Source organism: Rhinolophus ferrumequinum, chromosome 9, assembly GCF_004115265.2.
Source record: "Rhinolophus ferrumequinum isolate MPI-CBG mRhiFer1 chromosome 9, mRhiFer1_v1.p, whole genome shotgun sequence".
Classification (NCBI taxonomy): Eukaryota; Metazoa; Chordata; class Mammalia; order Chiroptera; family Rhinolophidae; genus Rhinolophus; species Rhinolophus ferrumequinum.
The window spans coordinates 57566767-57587685 of record NC_046292.1 but is presented as its reverse complement, the minus strand read 5'-3'; the positions used below and the strand labels follow the sequence as shown (position 1 = coordinate 57587685).

The 20919-nt window shown below is 42.6% G+C and overlaps 1 protein-coding gene across 2 annotated transcripts in view; it reads right to left on the bottom strand.

Moving 5' to 3' along the window:
- The window catches only part of AK5 (adenylate kinase 5), a 205153-nt gene that overhangs the window by 7185 nt on the left and 177049 nt on the right, over nt 1-20919 (bottom strand). For both annotated transcript variants that reach the window (XM_033115574.1, XM_033115573.1), the window contains exon 13: nt 14454-14633. In XM_033115574.1, the coding sequence (XP_032971465.1) occupies nt 14454-14633 (180 nt within the window). The remainder of the gene's footprint in view (nt 1-14453; nt 14634-20919) is intronic.

The following is a 20919-nucleotide window of genomic DNA, read 5'->3' as shown; positions in this document are numbered from 1 at the left end:
CAAAACTAGAGGCTTGGTGGTCCACGTAAGACTCATGGGAAGGGAGGAGAGGGTAGTGAGCTTTCTAAAATACAGCTTTTTCAGGCTTCACCTCTAGAGGTTCTCATTTGGTAGGTTTGGGCTGAGCCTTCATCTGCATATTTAAAAAATTATCCAGATGATTTTAATGTGGACCATCTTGGACTACACTTTGAGGAACACAGTGATTTTTTTCAACTCGTTTACTGTTGTTTGGGCAAACTAGTTTCAATTTCACAACACTATGGAGTGCACTGATTCTAGAGGTAGAATGACTTCTCAAAACAAAACATTTAAATATCCCAGAAAATAGATACAACAGTGTTTATAGAATCACTGTTTGTAATAGCCCCAAACTAGAAAAATCTCAGAAGTCCTATTGGCAGTAGATGGATAAACTGTGGCATAGTTACATAATGAATGCTGGCATAATGGAAAAAACAAAACAAAACTACAGCTACATTCAACAACATGGATTAATCACACAAAGTTGAGGGAAAGAAACAAGTCTCCAAAGAATATGCATACTGCGTGATTCAATTTATATAAAGTTTAAAAACAAGCAAAGCTTAAGTTATATTGGTTAGGGATCCATGCATAGGTGGCAAAATCATAAAGAGAAGCAAGGAAATGATTATAAAAGTCAGGATATTGGTTACTTCCTGGGGAGAGGAAGGAAACTGAGATCAGGAGAAACACATGGGGGAGCTGGGAATCTCTATTTTTTTTTGACTTTCGTGGTGATTACACGGTGTTCATTTATAATTCTTTAAATCACATGTTGCTTTCATGCATTCCTGCATGTATATCTCGCAATAAGGAAGAAATTAAAACAACAATATTGAGGTCTGCTTAGCCCCATAAATGTGTCCTACGGAGTCCTCCAGGCTGGAGGCTGTGCTGAGGAGCCAGGGACTTCGCCCCTGCATGTGTGGCCCTCACAGCACCTCACCTGTCTTGCTTTACCTCACCTTCCTTTTCCTTTCAACCAACACGTTTCCTGGGTGTGAACAATGTGTTATGTGCTGGAGATACCAAGTTGAATAAAACACAACAGTCCTGCTCTCAGGAGCTCACAGCTCAAAGAATTAATAGGAATTTACACTAGTATGAGGTAACCATAGGAGCTAGAGATAAAAGAGCACCTTCACAATCTTGGGAGGGCACAGAAGCTTTCTGAGGAAAGTCATCATCATTTAAAATAATAAACTTGACCACTCCTGACTGAAGCAGAAGTGCTTTTTACTTTTTTTTTTAACTTATTTTTTTTAATCCCTTCTACTTTCATTTCACTGCTGCCCTTGTTAGTGATCTTCCTTCTTCCCTCTCTCCTGCCCTCAATCCCCCAATCCGTGCTTTCCTCACTGCATACCCTCCCTTTCTAGCTCCTCCTCTCACTCTCCCTCTCCTCACTTTCTCCATTGTTCCATCCCCTGCTCCATCCCCAGCTCCCTCCCCTAGAAATGCTTCTCAAACAATCAGGGAATTCTAACAATGGCCTTAGAAGACAGGTGGTGTTATCCCCATTTCACAGGTGATGAAACCTAGGCTGTGGAAGATGAATTGTATTTCCCAAGGTTATGCAGCTAAGTGAGTGTCACAGACCTGGTTCAGACCCGTATCTCTGACTCCAAAGTTTTTGTACTTGTCGACTATTCTACCACATCCACCAATTCAAAATGGCTGGATGGTTGAAGTGGGTGGGAGTGGCGAGAGGGAAGCTAGAACGGTAGGCAGAAGTTGATTTATAAAGAGGCTTGTATACTCTATTACGTGAAAATAATGGGGAGTCAATGAAGGGTTTTTAAGAAATGGGTTGATATGATCAAACAGGTATATAAAAATCTGTGAATATTATTTGTTTAATTGGAAAGAATTGCAAAAAGTTTGAAGCATAAGGCAAAGAGCACTGTATTAGGAGTGACGGTGCCTGGTACTGTCCCTAGTGAGCAAGGGCTTGGACTAGCCCCTCGTCCTCTTGGGGCCCCAGCCATTCGTATAGCTGACCGACACTTTTATAGGTCAAGTAAGTTCTCTGTCCCAGTACCCAGTGCGTTGTTCCTGGCACAAACACTTCCCAAAGTCCACTTCAGATCTCCCCCAGAAGAGGAAGCTGATTAGTCGAGGGATTGACCCCAAGTTACCTTCTACTTCGTCTGCCTGTAAGTATTCTTATAATTACCTAGTTGGAGGGCCTATGGGACTCAAAAGTGGGTGATAACCTTTGCTTCATTTGGACAAACACCAACTATATTCTGGAACTTCTCCAGTCCTCACAAGGTGGTTGATACTCTGCAGTTTCCCTCTGTTCTGCAGTGTCTTGCTGAACTGTACTAGTTCCTTGCATTGAACTGACTTCACGTGCTGTTTCCTAACTAGGCCTGAAATGCATCCCTCCTCCAACATATTCTCTAACGAGTACTACTCAACTTGCCTCAATGCTTACAGGCTTTTCTAAATTGATCTTCCTTCCGAAAGAAACCCACGCCTGTATTTCCCATTCTTATCTCACAATAGTGATCGTGTCTCTATTAACACTGATAAATTATTAGTACAAAAAAAGGTTTTTTTGAAGAGCATTGATTATATCCTATTTTTCTGCATTGTTTGTAACTGATAACCTGGTGTTTGAACGTAATGCCAGTGTTGGGTTCACGTAATTTGGCCTGACCGTTATCCGGAATTTCTTTTAGACTCTGGTGGAAACACATTGGTTCATCACAACGCTTCAGTCCATTGTCTTTCCTTCCCCCTTTTATCATCAGAATGAACCAATGGCTCTTTCAACACAAACAACTGGTCGTAATTCACGGTGATGTGGACCTTTTCCCTTCTTGGCCATATATAACCCCCCATTCTCCCACATCTACACACCCAGCTAGATGTAGCTCTGTGAGCGTAAGGTCACGTTCAGCACTGTACCCTCAGCTCCTGGCTCTAGATAGGTAGGCAAAGAAAAGCCAAGTGAAAGAATGTATCCTCATTTCCGTATTCCCTCTTCCCTCTCCTCACGGAATCAGCTGGCGTGGGGCAGAAATACACGGTAGGAGCTCATTTTCTGACCCACAATCTGGACTTCATGGAAGAATATGGGGTTTTCTCTCATACAAACAAGGCAACTTAGTTTCAGAAACAAGGGCCAATGTGCGCAAGCACCTGAAGGGTGATACTTGTTTTCTGAGGCTGGGAGGTGGAAGGCTTTAGCTGGACCATTTCCTGCTTCTGTTTCCATCTAAAACCAAACTCCTCATTTTGCTTTGTGGCTGAAATACAGGGATTTATTAATTTAATTAAAAGGAAGCTTGTCGGTGCTACTCAGCCAGACTCGGTGTGATGTGTGGAACCCAGGGACGTGAGGAGATTTAAAGACAAAATCAAATAAATAGGCTTTCTAGATGGAAAAAGCAGATTTTGACTTGAGTGAGTAGGCGTAGGAAATCTATGAAGCTATCTGGGGTCCTCATAAGGGCCCAAGAAACAAAGTTCTGAGAACAAAATTCTAGAGGCAGTGAGGCAATTAAAAAAAAATTATAGAGGGGTGTGTGTGTGTGTGTGTGTGTGTGTGTGTTGGGAAAGGATGAATTGGATTTTTACGAAACAAAAGAGCCCAGCTGAAGCGGGTGGGACCAAAGCCTTCTCTGTTTACTCTCCAAATTTCTCCCTCTGTTCTTCACAGGTTACCTGGACATTTCCTGAATCTCAAAGCATATTCTCCCCGCTCGTCTAATTCCCACATGGAGAATATTTTAGGAGAATAATAAGTGGCTTTTACATTTTCAGGTATTACTGTGTAACACAAAGGAAATGGAAAAAAACCAGCTTACTCAGTACTTTTTAAGTTACAGGAACTATTCTCACTGCTTACAACTTTAGCTAATTTAAACCAGCTAACAAGGTGCTAGTGTTGAACATCCTTAGTGAACAGATAAGAATGGTGTGTAATTAGCATATTGATTGTTTTGAGTGAAGGGAACTCCCTCAGCAATTGTGCAAAATTAAAAATAAGGTGTCTTCCAACATACAGTAAGGTTTTGCTCCATAATTAATGCTGACAATATTAATTTAACAGCAACTGTCTTTTCCCATGAATAGGAAAAGTAAGCTTCATGATGTCCTTTACTCAAAAGAACTCCAGTTTGGAATCAGCAAAGTCAGAATGTATGAGGTTTTAATGTATTTTGATTGGAAACTAGGTAAGTGGATTTGCTCTGACTTGAAGAACTTAACCGTTTTTGGTCTGAGACTTGATATAAAATCATGCAGTAAGTGATGTCCTGATCGGTATACAATTTTTTTTTAATAAAACAGCTAAAAGCCAATGAACAGGAAATGTGATTAAATTTGCGAATTTTCACCTGACTTCTCGGAGAGCAGTAAGTGATAATATTTCCGATCAGTCAGTGGAACATATTACTAAATGAGGAAAGTGGTCACAACACTTTGGGAATTGCACATTTTGTCTACTCTTCCTCTTTAATTCTGTGAATTTGAAACCATTAAAACAGTTGGCTGGTTCAAACACTGTCCAGATCTAGTTGTTTTTCCTGAGTTTTCCCACACTGGAAACATTGCCTGAGTTTTACTTTTGTTTTTCATATCTTGGCGCCACGGGGCTTCTGGGACAAACCAAGCTGTCACAAAGTGCTTTATGATTACTGCGTGCGCAACCGAAGTTCTTCCTCTTCTAATCTTGTCCTCTGTTAAGAGATGAGACCCTCACAGCGCAGGGAACCCTCCCTGTCAGAGGAAAGCAGCAGAGGCTCAGCCGAGGCAAAGCCCTTCAGAGGCAGCCCCTGCGCCCCATCTGGGGACAAGCATTAGTTGAAATTTTTAAAAGTTAGGGTTATGTAAAGACTGCTCCTGAGGAGTCAGCATTTCACATGTCCAGTCAGGCCACGTATTTCTTCTCATCCTCAAGGCCATAGAAAGCAGGACTACATATACCTTTACTTTAGAGAGCATTAAGGACAAGCTTTAGCAACAACTGGAGAATGGTTTATAATCTACACTTTTATGGCTTCTCTATACACAGGACTTCCCAAAGGACAAGCAGTTGTCCATTTAAAATGTTACATGGTACTGCCTTTCCTTCTTTCTCCTCTTCCTCCCAATTCTGTCTGAAATTTAAGTTTGACTAACATATGAAAAATCTATCCTTTCTCAAAGTGACTTTCCTAAAACACATCTGATCAGTCATTCCCTGTTTAAAATGGTTCACTCCATTACCCGCAGTATTTAGTGCACACTTTCTAGGAGAGTCTAGAACAGTGTTATCCAATGTAGCAGCCACAGGTGCCTTCTAAACACTAGACTGATGGCTAGTACAGCTGAGGAATGGAATTTTTAATGCTATATAATTAAAATTCGCCTAACTTTTAAAACTGGTATTTGACTCCATGATTAGAAAATTCAGTTATATCGGAACAACTTGGGTATGTGAAATCTATCTTTTCAACCATAAATTTTATGAAATACAAATACAATTCTAGATTTTTGATGAAAATTTAGCATGTTAATTGAGCTACACTTAAGTACCAGATTTTGAAGACATATTTAAAAAGAATGTAAAAGTATCTCAATAATTTTTATATTGATTACATGTTGAAATGATAATACTTAGAATATATTAGGTTAAATAAAATATATTGTTAAATTAATTTCACATGTTGCTTTTTAATTTATTTGTTATTAATGTGACTACTGAAATATTTTAAATTATATATGTGGCCCACATTGGACAATGTTGATCTAGAAAATTCATTGACTGAGGGAGCAATGAATGAATGAATGAATGATTTGGATTGGATTCAAGGCTCTTCACAGTCTTGCCTCAACCTTGCTTTTTTATTTTTTTAGTTTTCTAATTTTTAAAATTTTTTTATTGGGGAACAGCATGCTTCTCCGGGGCCCATCAGCTCCAAGTCGTTGTTCTTCAATCTAGTGGAGAGCACAGCTCAGCTCCAAATCCAGTTGCCGTTTTTAATCTCTAGATGCAGGGGGCGCAGCCCACTATCCCATGTGGGAATTGAACCAGCAACCCTGTTGTCCAGAGCTTGTGCTCTAACCAACTGAGCCATCCAGCCGTCCTCAACCTTGCTTTTTTCAGTCCAGTCTCCCCCTACTGTAGTTCATCTGTAAGTCACTGCATCTTGTGCTAACACTATTGGGCTCTTTTACGTGTCAGTGCTGTCCCCTCTCCATCTGAGAGGGCTAAGTCCAAGGGTAAGAACTTGTACTTACCCTTTAGGACCCAGGTAAGATGTCCTCTTTTCTCTGAAAACTTTACCCACCGTTACAGACTCAAGCTCTGTGTTTCAAAAGACCTGGGACATTCTGTGAATCCTTGCTGAAGAGTTTCATAGATTTCTTTTCCTCTTTGAATTCCCAGCATTATGCATCATGGCTCGCACATTAAAGATGCCCCCTAAATGTCTGAATATGGGATAGAACCAATTCTCTGCTGTGGAATCCATGGCAATGGCTCCTGGAGAGGTTTTGAGTTAAAGTGACCCCAGTTAAGGGACTGAGCTGAGATCGGCCAAGGCAAAGCCCACCATGTGATTAAAACAACCACAGAGGAAGAAAATCAAGAATGTGCACGGAAGAGAACAAAGGTCTGGAGTTCTTTCTGGCCTGCTGTTCTGGGGGGATACAAACAATCCCTGAGCACAACTCATTTCAACAGGACCACAGGAGTGCAAAGAATATTGCCCCGAATGAAAAGCTCTTTTCGGGGAATCTAGTCAAGGCCTGCCAATCAGGAAGGGAGGGGGTGGCGAGAAGACTATTTCAAGCAGAGTCATAAAAATGAGTTTCATAGCAGTCTCGGAGACAGATGGAAGATTTATGCCCCCTTTGTCAAATGAGAGGACAGAACCTTAGGGCTCCTCAAAGTCCCATTCTCCTGCATGCACCTTTCTTTCTACTGGCAGGGTGCAGGGAGGGTTGTCTCAGATCTAGGCTGTGAGTGGAGCTCAACCATGGCGGTTCCAGATTGAATCCTGGGAGGCTTCAGACCCAGAACTGAGAAGTGAACTTAGCGGAGGTGGGGCATTGACAAAAGAGGCCAAACAGCCGGGAACTAGGAGATCCCTGAGCGTTTCTATATCCAAAGACTCATCTCAGGGCAATGTGCAGAGAAAGGGAAGTGGAAACGAATGGGTTTAAAAAAAGCCTCTGCGGACCGTAGCTCAGCAGTCTCTCCACTAGAAACAAAAGCCTAAACAAGGAAGTTTTTTTACTGCATAGTTGTTAGTACTAGACAAATACAACCAAACTGGAAACAAACTGATTGAATAAATTATAGAACATTCACATTACAGAATATTACATAACTATTAAAAAGAAAACATTATTGTGATATGTATTGACTTCCAGATGTTTCAGAGAGATGTGTACAGGGTGGTAGTATTTTTATGAAATCAGAGCTGTCCACCACATGGGGGTGTGTGTGTTTATACAGGGTACATAGGTCAGGTGAGAGGGGAGGGGCGGGGGAGAGAGAGAAGAGAGAAGAGAGAGAGAGGAGGAGGAGGAGCAGGGTGGGACAGGGGGCTGGAAAGATACATAAACTGCTCACACTGGTTATTGAGCGAGGTTGGAAGGTGCATCGTTAGCTTTTTTTAGTTTTTAGTTTTTTATAGTATAGATACTTTTCACTTATGATAGTGAGCTTTTATTACTTTAGTAATTTCAAAAAACATCCTTTGACATAAATCTAATCCCAGCCACCAACATGAACACAACAATTTTAACACAACGAGGACCACTGAATCACCTGCTAATGCTCTCCTGTATTTAGCCTACTTGATCTTCAGAGAATCTCAAGGGCAATTCCTCCTACTCCCTTACCTTCTGCGGCATGGGGATGTGGCAAGCATTCCTTGATATATTCCTCTTCTAAATTCCCACTAAAATTCCCATGGAGATCCAGAAAAAGATAATAGTCACAGGCATTCTGATAAATTGGATTCTTACCTATTGCCAATGGAACTAGATTCCATTATCTGATCCTGACTTAGAAAATGACCAGAAAAGCAGGCATATGTCCCATTCTGCTATGGTGCCACGACTTGCAAAGGCAAGAGCTGTTCTCCCTATGCCTCACCGGGACATCTTTTTCTGTGTCTAATTTAAGACGGTATTACCAAAAGAACAACTGAGGAGAGAGGGGGGACTCACCCCAAACTACCAATCCTGGTGCAGAAGGGGCAAGCAAGAAGAGCCCCGGGAGGAAGTGCACCCAGGGGTCTTAGGGGACCCCTGAAGCTCAGCAAGCCTCAGCCCCGAAATACCACATTAGGGGAGGAGGAGCTGTGCCTTCCAGCGTAAGATCTGAGTGTGAGCAGTTTTGGGTAAACAAGGGCACGTAAATGCGATTAATGATAATCTGCCCCTCCTGTGGGTCTGGAGGGTCCCCTCCCCCTCCACCCTTGAGTTGAAGAATGTGGCACATTATAGTTTCCAAACGTGGCTGCAACAATCTGTCCCACCCCACATCCTCTTCTGAATGTGATCTTGCCATTCACCCATCAAGCGATGAAGTATAATCAACCTCCCCTTGAACCTGGAGTGGCTTTAGTAGCATTTTTGTAACCAGTAGAATGCAGTAGAAACGATACTGTATGACCTCCTGGGCTAGGTCAGAAGAAGTCTTGCATCTACTGCCTTGGTCTCTTGGAACATTTACTCCCTGGAGGCTCTCTTTGGGATGCCACTTTTGGAACCCAGGAGCAGTGCTGGGAGAAGTACAAGCCATTCTAGCAAGGCCACATGTAGTTGCTCTGGTTGACAGTTGCAGCTACGTCATTCCAGCCCAGGCACCAGACATGTGTACGAGGACTGGTCTTTGAAGTAGAGACAGTAGCCCTCGTTGTGATGGCCCCCAGCTGTTGACTCATCCCAGCTGAGGCCCCAAACACCGTGGAGCAGAGAGGAGCCATCCCCCCTGTGCTTTTTCCAAATTCCTGATGCACAGAAGCCACAAGTATCAAATAATGGTGGTGGCTTTATGCCACTAAATTTTGGGTGGTTTGTTATACAGCAATAGATAACTTGAATAGAAGATAAGAGTAAACTTAAGAAAAACTGAGGTTTCTGAGGAAATCAGCTACAGAAAAGGCAAAAGGCACACCATTCAGTGACTCGGGAGGTAAGAAGACCTCTGAAAATCACAAAATATAGAAATTAGAAAAATTTTAAGTAAAATTTTTTGAATCCTCAACAATAAATATTTGAGTACCTTTTTCCCCCTTGCACCAGGCACGGTGCAACACACTGGGGGTCACTCTGTGAACAAGACAGAAATAATTCTTCCCACGGGAGAATTTACTTTTTATTGGTAGTTATAGAAAAGTAAAGAAGTAATTGTAACCAATCATGGTAAATACAAAGATGGAGAAAGAAATAGTGCTGTAAGGCTACAGAGGCGGGACAATTAAGGCGCACTGTTGCCAGTTTAAACAGCATGTGAGAAGATGTGATTGCTCCGAAATAGGAGCAGAAAGTCATGAAGTGAGAACAGGCTTAGACTGAAAAGGCAATGGCATGAGATGGGAAAAGTATGCTAAGATAAATAAAACTACACGTGAGAATTAAAATCAATGTTAGTAGCTAAAGAACAGGAATGAGGATGTGAAAAATTGAATCGGTAATGTGGAAAACAAATCTGGGATTTTCCCCTAGAATGTAGATAGCAAAAAATGAAAATAGTGGCGTGGGTTATATAACTGTGCTCTCCAATGCAGACGGCACTGTCACATGTTGCTACTGAGCACTTGACATGTGGCTACTCTGAATTGAGATGTGCTGTCAGTATAAAATACACATCAGATTTCAAAGACTTGATAAAATTAGTGTCACCTATTCCTTTTTACTTTTTAAAATGTGGCTACTAGAAAATTTAAAATTACATAAGTGGCTCACCTTATATTTCTAGTGGACAGAGCTGGTATGAAGGAAGAGAATGAGATCCAAGAATCTTGTGTTTTTGAGGAATTTTGAGGAAATACAAGGAACAGTGGTACATAAAAAATAATCAAAGAATAATTGATTGCTCTTTGAAAGTTTCTTGAGTTAAAAACAATATGTCTATGCCAGTGAAAAATCAGTGAAAGCAGACTTAGATCTGGACACAACTTTTGAAATGCATGGAAAAATTAAAAAAAAATTTTTAAAGATACCAGTTGCAAAAAAGTTTACTTCCAAATTTGTCTCTGCCTTTCCTCCACAATACTTAATGCTTGAAAACAGTGGAGCAATGTTTACTGACTTTACATCGAAAAATATCATGACCTAAATTTTATATCCAGTGGAACTGTCATTTGTATGTAAAGCCCCTATAATGACATTCTCATATAGTCACAGATAAATTGAACTGAAAATTAGTTGGAGTCACTTTAGCCAATGGAAAGAAAAATCAAAATTAAGAATTCAAGTATAGAGAGTTCAAGATATAAAAGTAATTTGGGGGTTTTCTTTTACAGTCTAACACAATTAGACTTCAAACTTAGGAATTTGGTCGATAAGGGTTATCAACTGGATTTTGCATCCAAGGGGTGAAATTTGACCTTACGGTGTCTTTTGCTTCTACTCTTTCATGGTCATACCAAGAACTGCATTTCTCATTCTTTATCTCTCAGTTCACAGGAAGTCTCCTGCCAGGTTAGGTGACTACCCAGAACAACAATGAGTACTGTTGTATTTCAGGACTTACTAAAAATGGCTAACCTATTTATGAAGTTCGGACACTGCAGCAGCAGAATTGCTGACCAAAACCTTATTTTCTTCTTTACAAAAGCAGAGTTGCCAAGGAACTTGATTTTCTGCATCTGTAAAATGCATGTTTAATGAGTCATTGGCCTCTCTTTTTATTTTTCTTTAATGATTAAGACTAATAAGTAACCCAGGGACTTTTTACTCTGACATGCTACATTTCAATTATTTTTTCAATAACAAATTATCTCACTCTGGGGAGAAAAGGCTTCCTCTTATGGGTCACTGCTAGTGAATTGGGTCTGACTGGGGCACTGCTGTGTTGAGGAAGTTTCAACAGTGACCCTGAGGCAGCGTCCAGAGTGGATAGGAAAGAAGTGCCACAACTGGTTACTGACATCTACCCGCAGTGCAAGGAGAGAGGGAATGGAGAAAAGTTCTGTTCTAACTCTTTCTCAGATGCAGAGTGAGGCTGGCTTTGTGAGGGGTTGGGGTGGGGGGGAAACAGCTGGACACTCAGGGGATTTATTTGTATCACATATGCCTCTATCCCTTGGTTTGTTACAAGAAGTTCTAACATTATTTTATGAGGATGGCATAATAAGGACATAAGGAAAAAGGTAGTGACTGTATAAATTCTGCTTTGCTTTTTTAATACCTTTGTTTGAAATTTCATTGCACTTTTTCCAGCTAGCTGGTGGCCCAAAAGGTGGACTGTCATTAGGCAGTGGTGTCAGTTGATGGATTCACCATAAGCAGAACTGGCCACACTGAAGCCTGAAGGAAGTGTTTGTGGCGGGTGGTCTCTTGCTGGGCTGGACCGCGGTACGGCTCTAATTTCTAAGTAAGTCTCACTGAGCTGCTGTTTGTTCACTTGCATCTTGAATTGCATTCAGCAGCCCCACCTAGTTTTAAGAAAACTCCTTACATGATTTGGGAGCCCATGTGGATGGTGAACAGCCCTGCTTTGGGCTCAGTAAACCAATGAGAAAGGGAGGAGATGCTAACAATCCAAGAACGTCACGGGAACAAGACACAAATTGACACTTGGAATCGGGAAGATTAAGCTGTTGAGAGAAGACCAGGCAGGAGCCCACAGGCCAGAGAGCACAAAGGGACAGAGACTTTCCCTTTCTCTAGTGGAAAAAAATCAGCCTGTCCCTCCCTCTCTCCTGCTTCCCCTCCACTCCCCCTTCTGTAGCCTGAGCCGCTGGCAACCCCCCATCCCCCCACACACACCCAAGGAACACCTGCAAACAATTCTCACCTCCTGGGCCCAGCACTCTGCCCTCCCAGTCTCTATACGAGGTGGGAGGGAAGCCTGCTCATTTCCATAGGCGGCTGTGTTGGTCGAGGACAGCCCTGGGCAGAGGCAGTGGGATAAAGCAGCCCCTCTGGAAGTCCTCCAGGAGTCCTGCGGGCTGGAGCCCACACTGCTCTGGAGTCCGGGCTGGAGTGGTTTTAAATACTTGTGAAGTGGATCATAAATGTTAGTTCACCGCGGACCTGGCTGCCAGCATCTCTAAAATGCAGGGGAAGCTGAAGAGGTGAGCCAAGTGGCACTTCCTTTTCTAGTAACTTAGATATTTCTAAGGAGGATTCCAGGACTCAGATTTATCTGAGAACTCGGTTAGCCCTGCCTCCATGTGCCAATCATTTGTGAGTGCGTAGAATTTTTGTTGGAATAATACAAGACAGAAAGCAAAAGGATTGTCTGACTCTGAAAGTGGTTAAATTCTCAATTACTTAGGGATTTTCCCACCTCTACAGATCTTGAAAGTGGAAGACATCTCTTCTGTCTGGATAATTTCTGTATGTGTTCCAGGCTGCCCACGGGGTGGAAATCACTAATCTTGGAAAGGCCTTTGCAACACTGAATTCTTAAGCCCTTGCTTGTATACAATGCACTTTTTGTATGCTTGTTTTAAAAGGCCTAAGTTTTTATTTTATACAGGCAGCAACCAGAGATTACACGAAGCACAGCAAAGAGGTTTTATCTTGCACATCAAGTCCTGTTAATTGATGTAGCTGCTTGGAGTGTTGTGCTAACAAGCAGACATATTGAGGCCACATCTGGTACTGCAGGAAAGAGTGCAACGATGGATTAGCAATGTCTGCCCTGGATCCAGAAGTTGAGGACTATGGCTCTAATGCCACCTATTTGACATCGCTGTGTTAAATCAAGGGACACCTTTCAGACCTCTATATCCAGGGCTAAGTTCTTGGATTCTGGAAAATGGGCCATTAACACGTTTAGAAGCTAAGAATTCATTATCAATTGTTTTCCCCAAGGAATCGTTAATGTAGCTGCCAGCGACAAGTTTATTATTTATGGATTGATGTCTCCTATCAACTTACTGCGAATAGCAGAAAGTAGATGTTTACTCCCCCGTTCTGCTTTGGGGCCTCAGGATTTTGTTCCTGGCATACTGCCCCAGCCTCCCAGTGATCTCTCAAGCTTATGTTTTGGGGATCTGTTCTCTACAAGGCTGATGGAGTGAGCTGTCTAAATGAAAACCCTGATTACGTCTGTCCCCTTCAGTCGTTCCCATCATCCAAAGGACAGTTATTTGCTCTTACATAAATAAGGTTCATCTTGATCTGTTTCTTGCTTGCCTCTCCAGCCCCATCTCTTGTCCCTCTTTCCCTTGGCACTTTATGTCACAGCCAAGGTGAATTCCTTGTTCCTCCTGACCTTCTCCACTTGGGGCTCCTTCCAGGTGGAGTGCCCTGCTCCCCTCACAGCCTACCCCCCCCCATCTCGAGGATCAACTGAGTTGATCTTCTTCAATGCCTTTCCTTTCCCCTTAGAATGGGTTAAAGGGCCCTTGGCAATCACTCTGCTTGCTTTGACCCCTTATTGTGATCGCAGATTTATCTATTGTATGTCCCATGCTAAACTCCTAAGCTCTACCAGGCAAGAACCACATCTTATTATCTACATCCAAACCACTAGGGCAATGGATGGCCCATAGGAGGTGCTTGAAACATGTTTATTAAATGAGTATATGAATTGGATAGTGTTGGGTAGTTTTCCCAAATCAATGAAATTAATCATTCCTGTATGTGTTCCAGCATGGATTATCACTTATGATCATTAAGTTGACACTACCCATTTCCCTATGGTATCTTCATTGTTTTACCAAATTATCTGCTCTCTTGGCCCCATATACTGCTTCTTTGAATAATAGTAATTGTAAGAAATTGAGGCAAAAGAGCCAAGGGCCAATTATGAACTGTGAAAAAATCTAGAAATTCAAAGACGTTGAATTTTAGATCTAGAAGAGACCTTTTAGATAATTTTGTTCGGCTGAGGTCTAGAAGGCCTCATCCATGCCTCCCTCCCTCCCTTCCTCTCTTTCTCTCCTTTTTTGGGAAAGGCATTATTTTCAGCAATTATAAAGGCATCTGTGGAAATTGTATAACCAAATTTCATGGTCCATATGATGACAAATAATTTAATTTTGATTGCTACAAAAGTGAAGAGAATAAGGGACCCATATTTTGACCCAAATCGTGCAGCTGTGTGCAGCTGCAATTCCCACATTCCTTAACCAAAAACGTCCTGTTCTCTCTCTCTGTCTCTCTCTCTCTCTCTCTGTCTCTCTCTCTCTGTCTCTCTGTCTCTCTCTCTGTCTCTCTGTCTCTCTCTCTCTCTCTCTCTCTCTGTCTCTCTCAATGGGTAACTGGCTCATTTGAAGCGGGAAAGGGAAATGATTCACCTTACGTAGCTGTGTCTTCGTCTCATAGTAGGCGATCACCGGGATGGATGCTCGGTAGTAGGTTTCAAGGCGCTTGGCGATGGTGGACGTGTTGTCTGTGCCTGGACTGCTCTGGAGGAGGCGGGCAGTCATGGTGTCTGCAGAACAGTCCATACAGATCACCAAGTGCGGGTCTCCAATCTGCGGGATGAGGGAGCATAACACGGTCAGAAATTCTACTCCTTGATGTTCTGGAAAGGCCTGGGACCCCTAGTTCTTCCCATTCTTGGCCTTCTGGTTCTTCTCAAGGTTCCAGAACTGCATCGTGACATAGTTGGGACTGGATTTCATGGCTTCTCATTTCCAGGTCAGTGGCTTTCCACATGCTGCCTCAGAGCTCTTTCTTGCCCTCAGCTGTTGTCACCTCACGTAATGCAGGGATTATACAGAATGCTACCCAATGCAGTCATGATCTGTTCTCCACACTAAGGGGAGGTGTGTGTGTGTGTGTGTGTGTGTGTGTGTGTGTGAGTGTGTGTGTGTGAGGTTTCCTCGTGGAAGCTTTCCCTGACCTACTGAGGCAGAGTTAATCACTTCCTCCTCTGTACCTCCATTATATCTTTTGGTAAAAGATTTTTATTAAAAATATAGCTAATATACAATATTATGTGAGTTTCAGGGGTAGACCATATTATTCAACATTTATATAACTAAAGAAGTGATCATCATGATAAGTCCAGCAACCATCTGACACTGTACTATGCTATCACAACATTATTGACTATAGTACCCATGCTGTTCGTTACATCCCCATGACTTGTTTTATACCAGGAAATTCGGACCTCTTTTTCCCCTTCCCTCCCCCCTTTTAAAAATTTATCAATTACAGTTGACATTAAATATTATTTTATATTAACTACAGGTGTACAGCATAGTGGTTAGACATTTGTATAATTTAAGAACTGATCTCCCTGACTAGTCTAGTCCCCACCTGGCACTATACATAGTTATTACATATCATTGACTATATTCCCTGTGCTTTACATCCCCATGACTATTTTGTAACTACAAATTTGTACTTCTTAATCCCTTCACCTTTTTCAACCTGCCCCCCAACCCCCTGAAGCCACACACCTCAGTCTGCCCCCTGTATGTCTCCGAGGTCTCTCGAGTCACCGTCCCTCCTCTGGAGCTCGAGGTAAGGGTCTGCGAGTGAGTCTGTGTGTGGGCTGTTTAAAAGGTTGCCTGGGTTTCCCACAGCCTTCCATCCCACCCAAATGGTCGGAATCACCACTGTTTTTTTACAGCCAGATGGTATGGGGGCTCCTCTTCTTGGCACCAGTACTCCAGGCTGGGAAACCTGGTGTGGGGGACTGGGGTGCTTTGCTCCTCTGGGGGGGAACCTCCGCAACTGAGATATCCCTCCTGATTCTCAACCACCACAGGGAGGTTGGGGCCTGTTCTGTGTTTCCACCCTTCCTACCAGTCTCGATGTGGCTCCTTCTTTATATTTTTAGTCTGCTTAGCTAGACTTCAGATGGTTCTCCAGGTTGATTATTTTATAATTTAGTGTAATTTTAATGTGTTCATGGAAGTGTTTATCTACTCTGCCATTTTTGATCTCTCCATCCCACCGTTCTATCTTACACCAGCCAGAGGCAGTGTAGTGTGACTGTGTCTATCTTATGTGGGAGTTAGTAAGCATAATGGTTGAACACACGAAGGTTAGAGGCAGGCAGCTTAGGGTCAAATCCTGGTGTGGTGACCTGTCTCCAAGATAGTCTTAATCAATTCCTTGCCTCGATGTACTCCAAGCTCTTCCCCTATTGAGACACAGAGCCCATACCTCCACCTCCTTGACTCTAAGCTGACCTATAACTGTTATGACCAACAGAATACAGTGGAAATAATGTAGTATGTTTTTAGAATCAAGATCATTAAGAAATTTTGCAGTTTCTGCCTGGTCAACTGCCATCCAAGATATCTAACCATTCTGACTGCCAAGCTGTGAGGCAGCCCAAGCTAGCCACTCAGACAGAGGCCATGTGGACAGATAGGGATACCCATTCAGCCCTTGGCTGTTCTAGAAATCCCAGGCCTGGGTCCAGAAATGTACACTCAGCCTTAGCCACTATCTGACTGTATAAAGGACCCCAAGTGCCAACCAGCCACCCAAGTCCATCAAACTCCAGAACGCTATTAGAGAAAATAACAAATTGCTATTTTAAGCTACCTGACTTTCATCATTAACTGAAAGTGTCACCCGACTTCTCTACATCCCAATTTTCTCATTTTTACAATGAAGATCATCACAGAATTGCTGTGTGGATTACATTAAGTAATGTCAGTATGTTGCTTGGCATTTAATAATAGGTATTAGCTATTATGCTCATTTCCTCTATCAGGCTACGATCTCTCTGTGTGCAGGGGTTAGGAGTGCTCAAATCCTGGTTTCATGTCTTAAATATATAGTAGGTAGGTGATTAAACAATGTCTTAGTGAATGAATGATGATATATGATCAGTAGCATGACCTACCCATCCACCCTTCTCTTAAATGTTCTTTGGCTCCTGATGTCTTTGTGTCTGTGTTGCCTCTACTACCAACCCCAGTTCTGCGTCAGAAGAAACTATGACTCCCTCCTGATCTTGCAATAATTAGGCTGTAAGTAATACAGGGAGGATTGCCAGTGCACTGTGGAAAGAGCCTGGGATGCATGGACAGTCAGGCTGGGGAGGACTTTTAGGAAACACACAGAATGATAAGTTGCAACTAAGTGTTGATCGAACATTTATCTACCCTCTCTGAGGGATGTACTTTAAGGGACAGAGTGAAAAGAGTCTCCAAAATCTAGAAGAGTGAAATAAACCTCTGGAATATGTCACGCAACTTTTCTGCTGTATTAATTGGAAAACAAGTATGAGCATTTGAGCAGTAAGAAAGGCTGGATGATGGGTTTAGAGGAAAGTGACCCTTGTCTACCAGCAGAGGGCGAGCTAGGGTTCAGTTACAGAGTTGAGCTCCCTGGAGCTGTTTCTGGTTGGAGCTGCATGAGAAGACTAGATTTTTCCATTTGTGGGGGTTTCCCATTCTTGGGGACAGGAAAGATAATTCAGGAACTCATTCAGATACAAATAAAAATAATGTGTATCTGAGCAGGAGCTGTCAGTAAATGACCCTCTGGACCAAAATAAGTGTAGGAGGTAGAGGTAGATTTGTCTTCTACATTGATTCTCAAATTGTGGTCCTTGGACCTGCAGCACAGGCATTATCTAGGAGCTTATTAGAAATGCAGTCTCAGGTAAAATCCAGGACCTGCTGAATCAGTCTGCATTTTAAGACGATCAGGGGATTCTTCACAAAATAATTGCTTGAGAAGCTGCTCTTCCAAGCCATTTCCTCATGCTGAGACTATATGAGGTTTGAACTAATGTTATCTCTCCTGGAATCAGTACTCCCTTCCTGCACAAAAAGCTATACAGCATCATTCCATTTGGAAATGGCCTGTACCACTGATGTTTTTAATACCTAAACATTTTTGAAATGTTCAAATAAGGTACCATTTAATTATTTTTCAAAGCACTTTGATATGTATATTTAGAAAGTCCTTTGGAGGAGCATCTCTTTCACTGGACTGTGGTTAGCCTCTAGCCTCTAGCATCAGGTGATTGGGAGAGCAGAGAGCTCTGCCTTTGTCTGAATGACTCACAGAAACTTGGGGACAACTCCCTGCTCCCGACATCACCCTGCTGGTATCCTTGGGGTTCTGCCACATAGGCACTGGGTTCTTCATGGCCTTTGGGTATTCAGAGGATGTCTGTTAGAGCACAAGTGCCCTTGGAAGGGTGGCTGAGATACCCTAAGCAGCATTTCAGCAGCTAAGGGCTTTACATAGTGCCATCCCTTTAACCCGTTCAGCACCCCTGCTGGGAGGTATTATCTCTGCTTTAACGATGAGGAAATGGAAGCTCACAGAGGTTAACTTGCCCCAGGTAACTGCGGGCTAGTTTGTGACAGTCCTCAGCTAGCTGTGTGTAACTCTGAAGCCTGGTGCCTTCACCCTCGGGAGGACACCAGAGCCTTTAAAATGGGGTTCAAGTCCGATGCCCGGAGGGCCAAAAGGAGCCAGAAGAGGAGGGCCGGATGGTGGGAAAGGAAGTGGGCAGTGTCAGAGGCCGTTTTATTTTTTGGAAGCTGGCTCTTGCTGCCTCTTGGGATGTAGTTGTGATGTAACGATTTCGACTTGGTAATTCCAGCAGGTGAAGCACGAGAGGGTTTACCTTGCCCGCCTCTGACCCTCACTTCAGTTTTCTTCCGATTAAGTAAGGACTCTGGTTAGGCCATATTTACCAGTGGGCAGGGTCATGCCACGTAGAAACTCTCTTTTGTTGAGACTGACAGCTATTTTGTTCTCTCTGGGTGCCTCCTTTTCCTCCTTTTAAAATAACACTTTCTACCTCAATAGAATGATAGTGGGGATTAAATGAGTTAATATAGGTCAAACGCCTGGCCCATTTCAACGTGAGCTAACATTATTTAATGTGGGTCTGGCAATATAGTCATCCCTTTGAATTGTAACGACCCCTCATGGTCAATTTAGATTTAGAAGGAGTCAGAGGCCCCACCCACGCTTTTAGCTTGTCACACGCTCCAGCAAACTTACCAGTCTCTGCTCTTGGGGTAAGGGCCGCTGGCTAACAATAAAGAGGCATGCCAATTTCCCCCTTGCTCTCACCCTGAAGTATATCCCCTTGGGGAACCTCACTAGAGGAAGGGTGTCAAGGTCATTCCAGCATTCCTAAATATACAACCCTAATAATGATAATAACACCCCCTGCCCCCTTGCCACCATAACTTCTGTGCTCACACTGCCATTACCCAGCTCAGAGTTCTACAACGAACCAGATGGCAGATGAAGAGAGCCGAAAATCTCAAGTGGAAAAGCCCAAGGTGGTTCCCAAGGATCTTCACAATTCCAATTCCGAACAACTAGAACACACCCACTAGAACGTCCACTGGCCAGGCTCATAACCTTGTTTTTAAACTAAGAGTTCATTCTGCGGGGTGGAATACGTTTATAAACAGAATCATTGATTCTGTAGATGGAAAGTGTTACGGGATAGCTAAGAGTAGTCAGGCAGAGGGATAGTAATGTCATCATTCACGTATCCAGGAAAATTATCTGCATATTCAGGCTAAGGGCCGAATTTCAGCTAACAGGTGGTTGGGAGGTAAAAACTAAGAGCAAACGCATGCATTTTGCTTCTGTTAATGTGTTTAGTTTGGCTCTTCTTGAGTAAAACATTGAGTTAATAGAGGAAAGTGTTTCAATTTCACACTAGGGAGCCAGGCTAAGCACATCCCCCTCATCAAGCTGGTAATCTGTAAGTGGGGATGATAATACCTGCTGAATAGGATTGTAAAGATTAATGACATGACATGTGTAAAGCATCTAGTTCAGTTCCCAGCACATTTGAAGTGCTCAAAAAAATAACAGCTATTATGCTAGTAGTTATGTATTCTGTACGATTTTAACTATACAAATGGGTACAACAAAGACGGGAAGAATATACAACAAAATGCTAATACCTGTTGCCCCTGGGTGATTAGTTATTCTTTGTTTTATACTTTTCTGTATTGCCTCATCTGAATAATTTTTATTTCTATAATCACAAAAAATACACATAATTTTGAAAACTGCAATGATTTATTGAGCACCATGTGCAGGTTTATAAACATGTAAGGCACTTTTCAAGGATTCCATCTAATCTTCCCAACAAGCATTGAGGTAGCTATTTTCCATCTATATTGTAGAGAAGAGGAAGTTGAGCTTTGTATAATTAAATGACTTGCCAGGGAGTTGTAAAGCCAGGCTCTGAATACAGGCATTTGAACACTGAAGGCGCTGCAACTGAGGGTTCTCAACTGGGATGGGAGATGGGGATGGCGGTTAGAAAGCTCTGCTCCTTTTTCATATTCCTTCTGTCCCTGTCTCTCTCTCACACACACAACCTATGTGTGCGTGTGCACACGTGCACACATACCCACACACCTGCTGATACCCTGCCCTTTTCTAATATACCATGGTGGATCTGGAAGGCACAGATCAATCCAATGGGGACAAAAACCAGCCTTGGGAATAGAAGAAAGGAAGATAATGGACAAGTCACACACAGACTTACCCCTAAGTTGTGAACATAGCTGTAGTCTGCGTTTGGTTTTCAGTGATGTCATGTACAGTAGCCAAGCAAATCCTCAAAGGACCTTGCATCTCAGAGAACTCAGCTATAGGTATGCAAGTATCAGCCTAGCGAACAGAACTGCATTTTTTAGCTACAGATGCTCCCGTGAGCAGGCACATTAGTCTTTATGATACAGAAAGGCTGGTGTGATGTCTGCAGGCCAGTTAAAACCATTCCTAGGCCTGAATGGGCTTCAAACACAGTTGCAGGCCTGATGAGTGTACAAGAAACACTCACTATGCTGC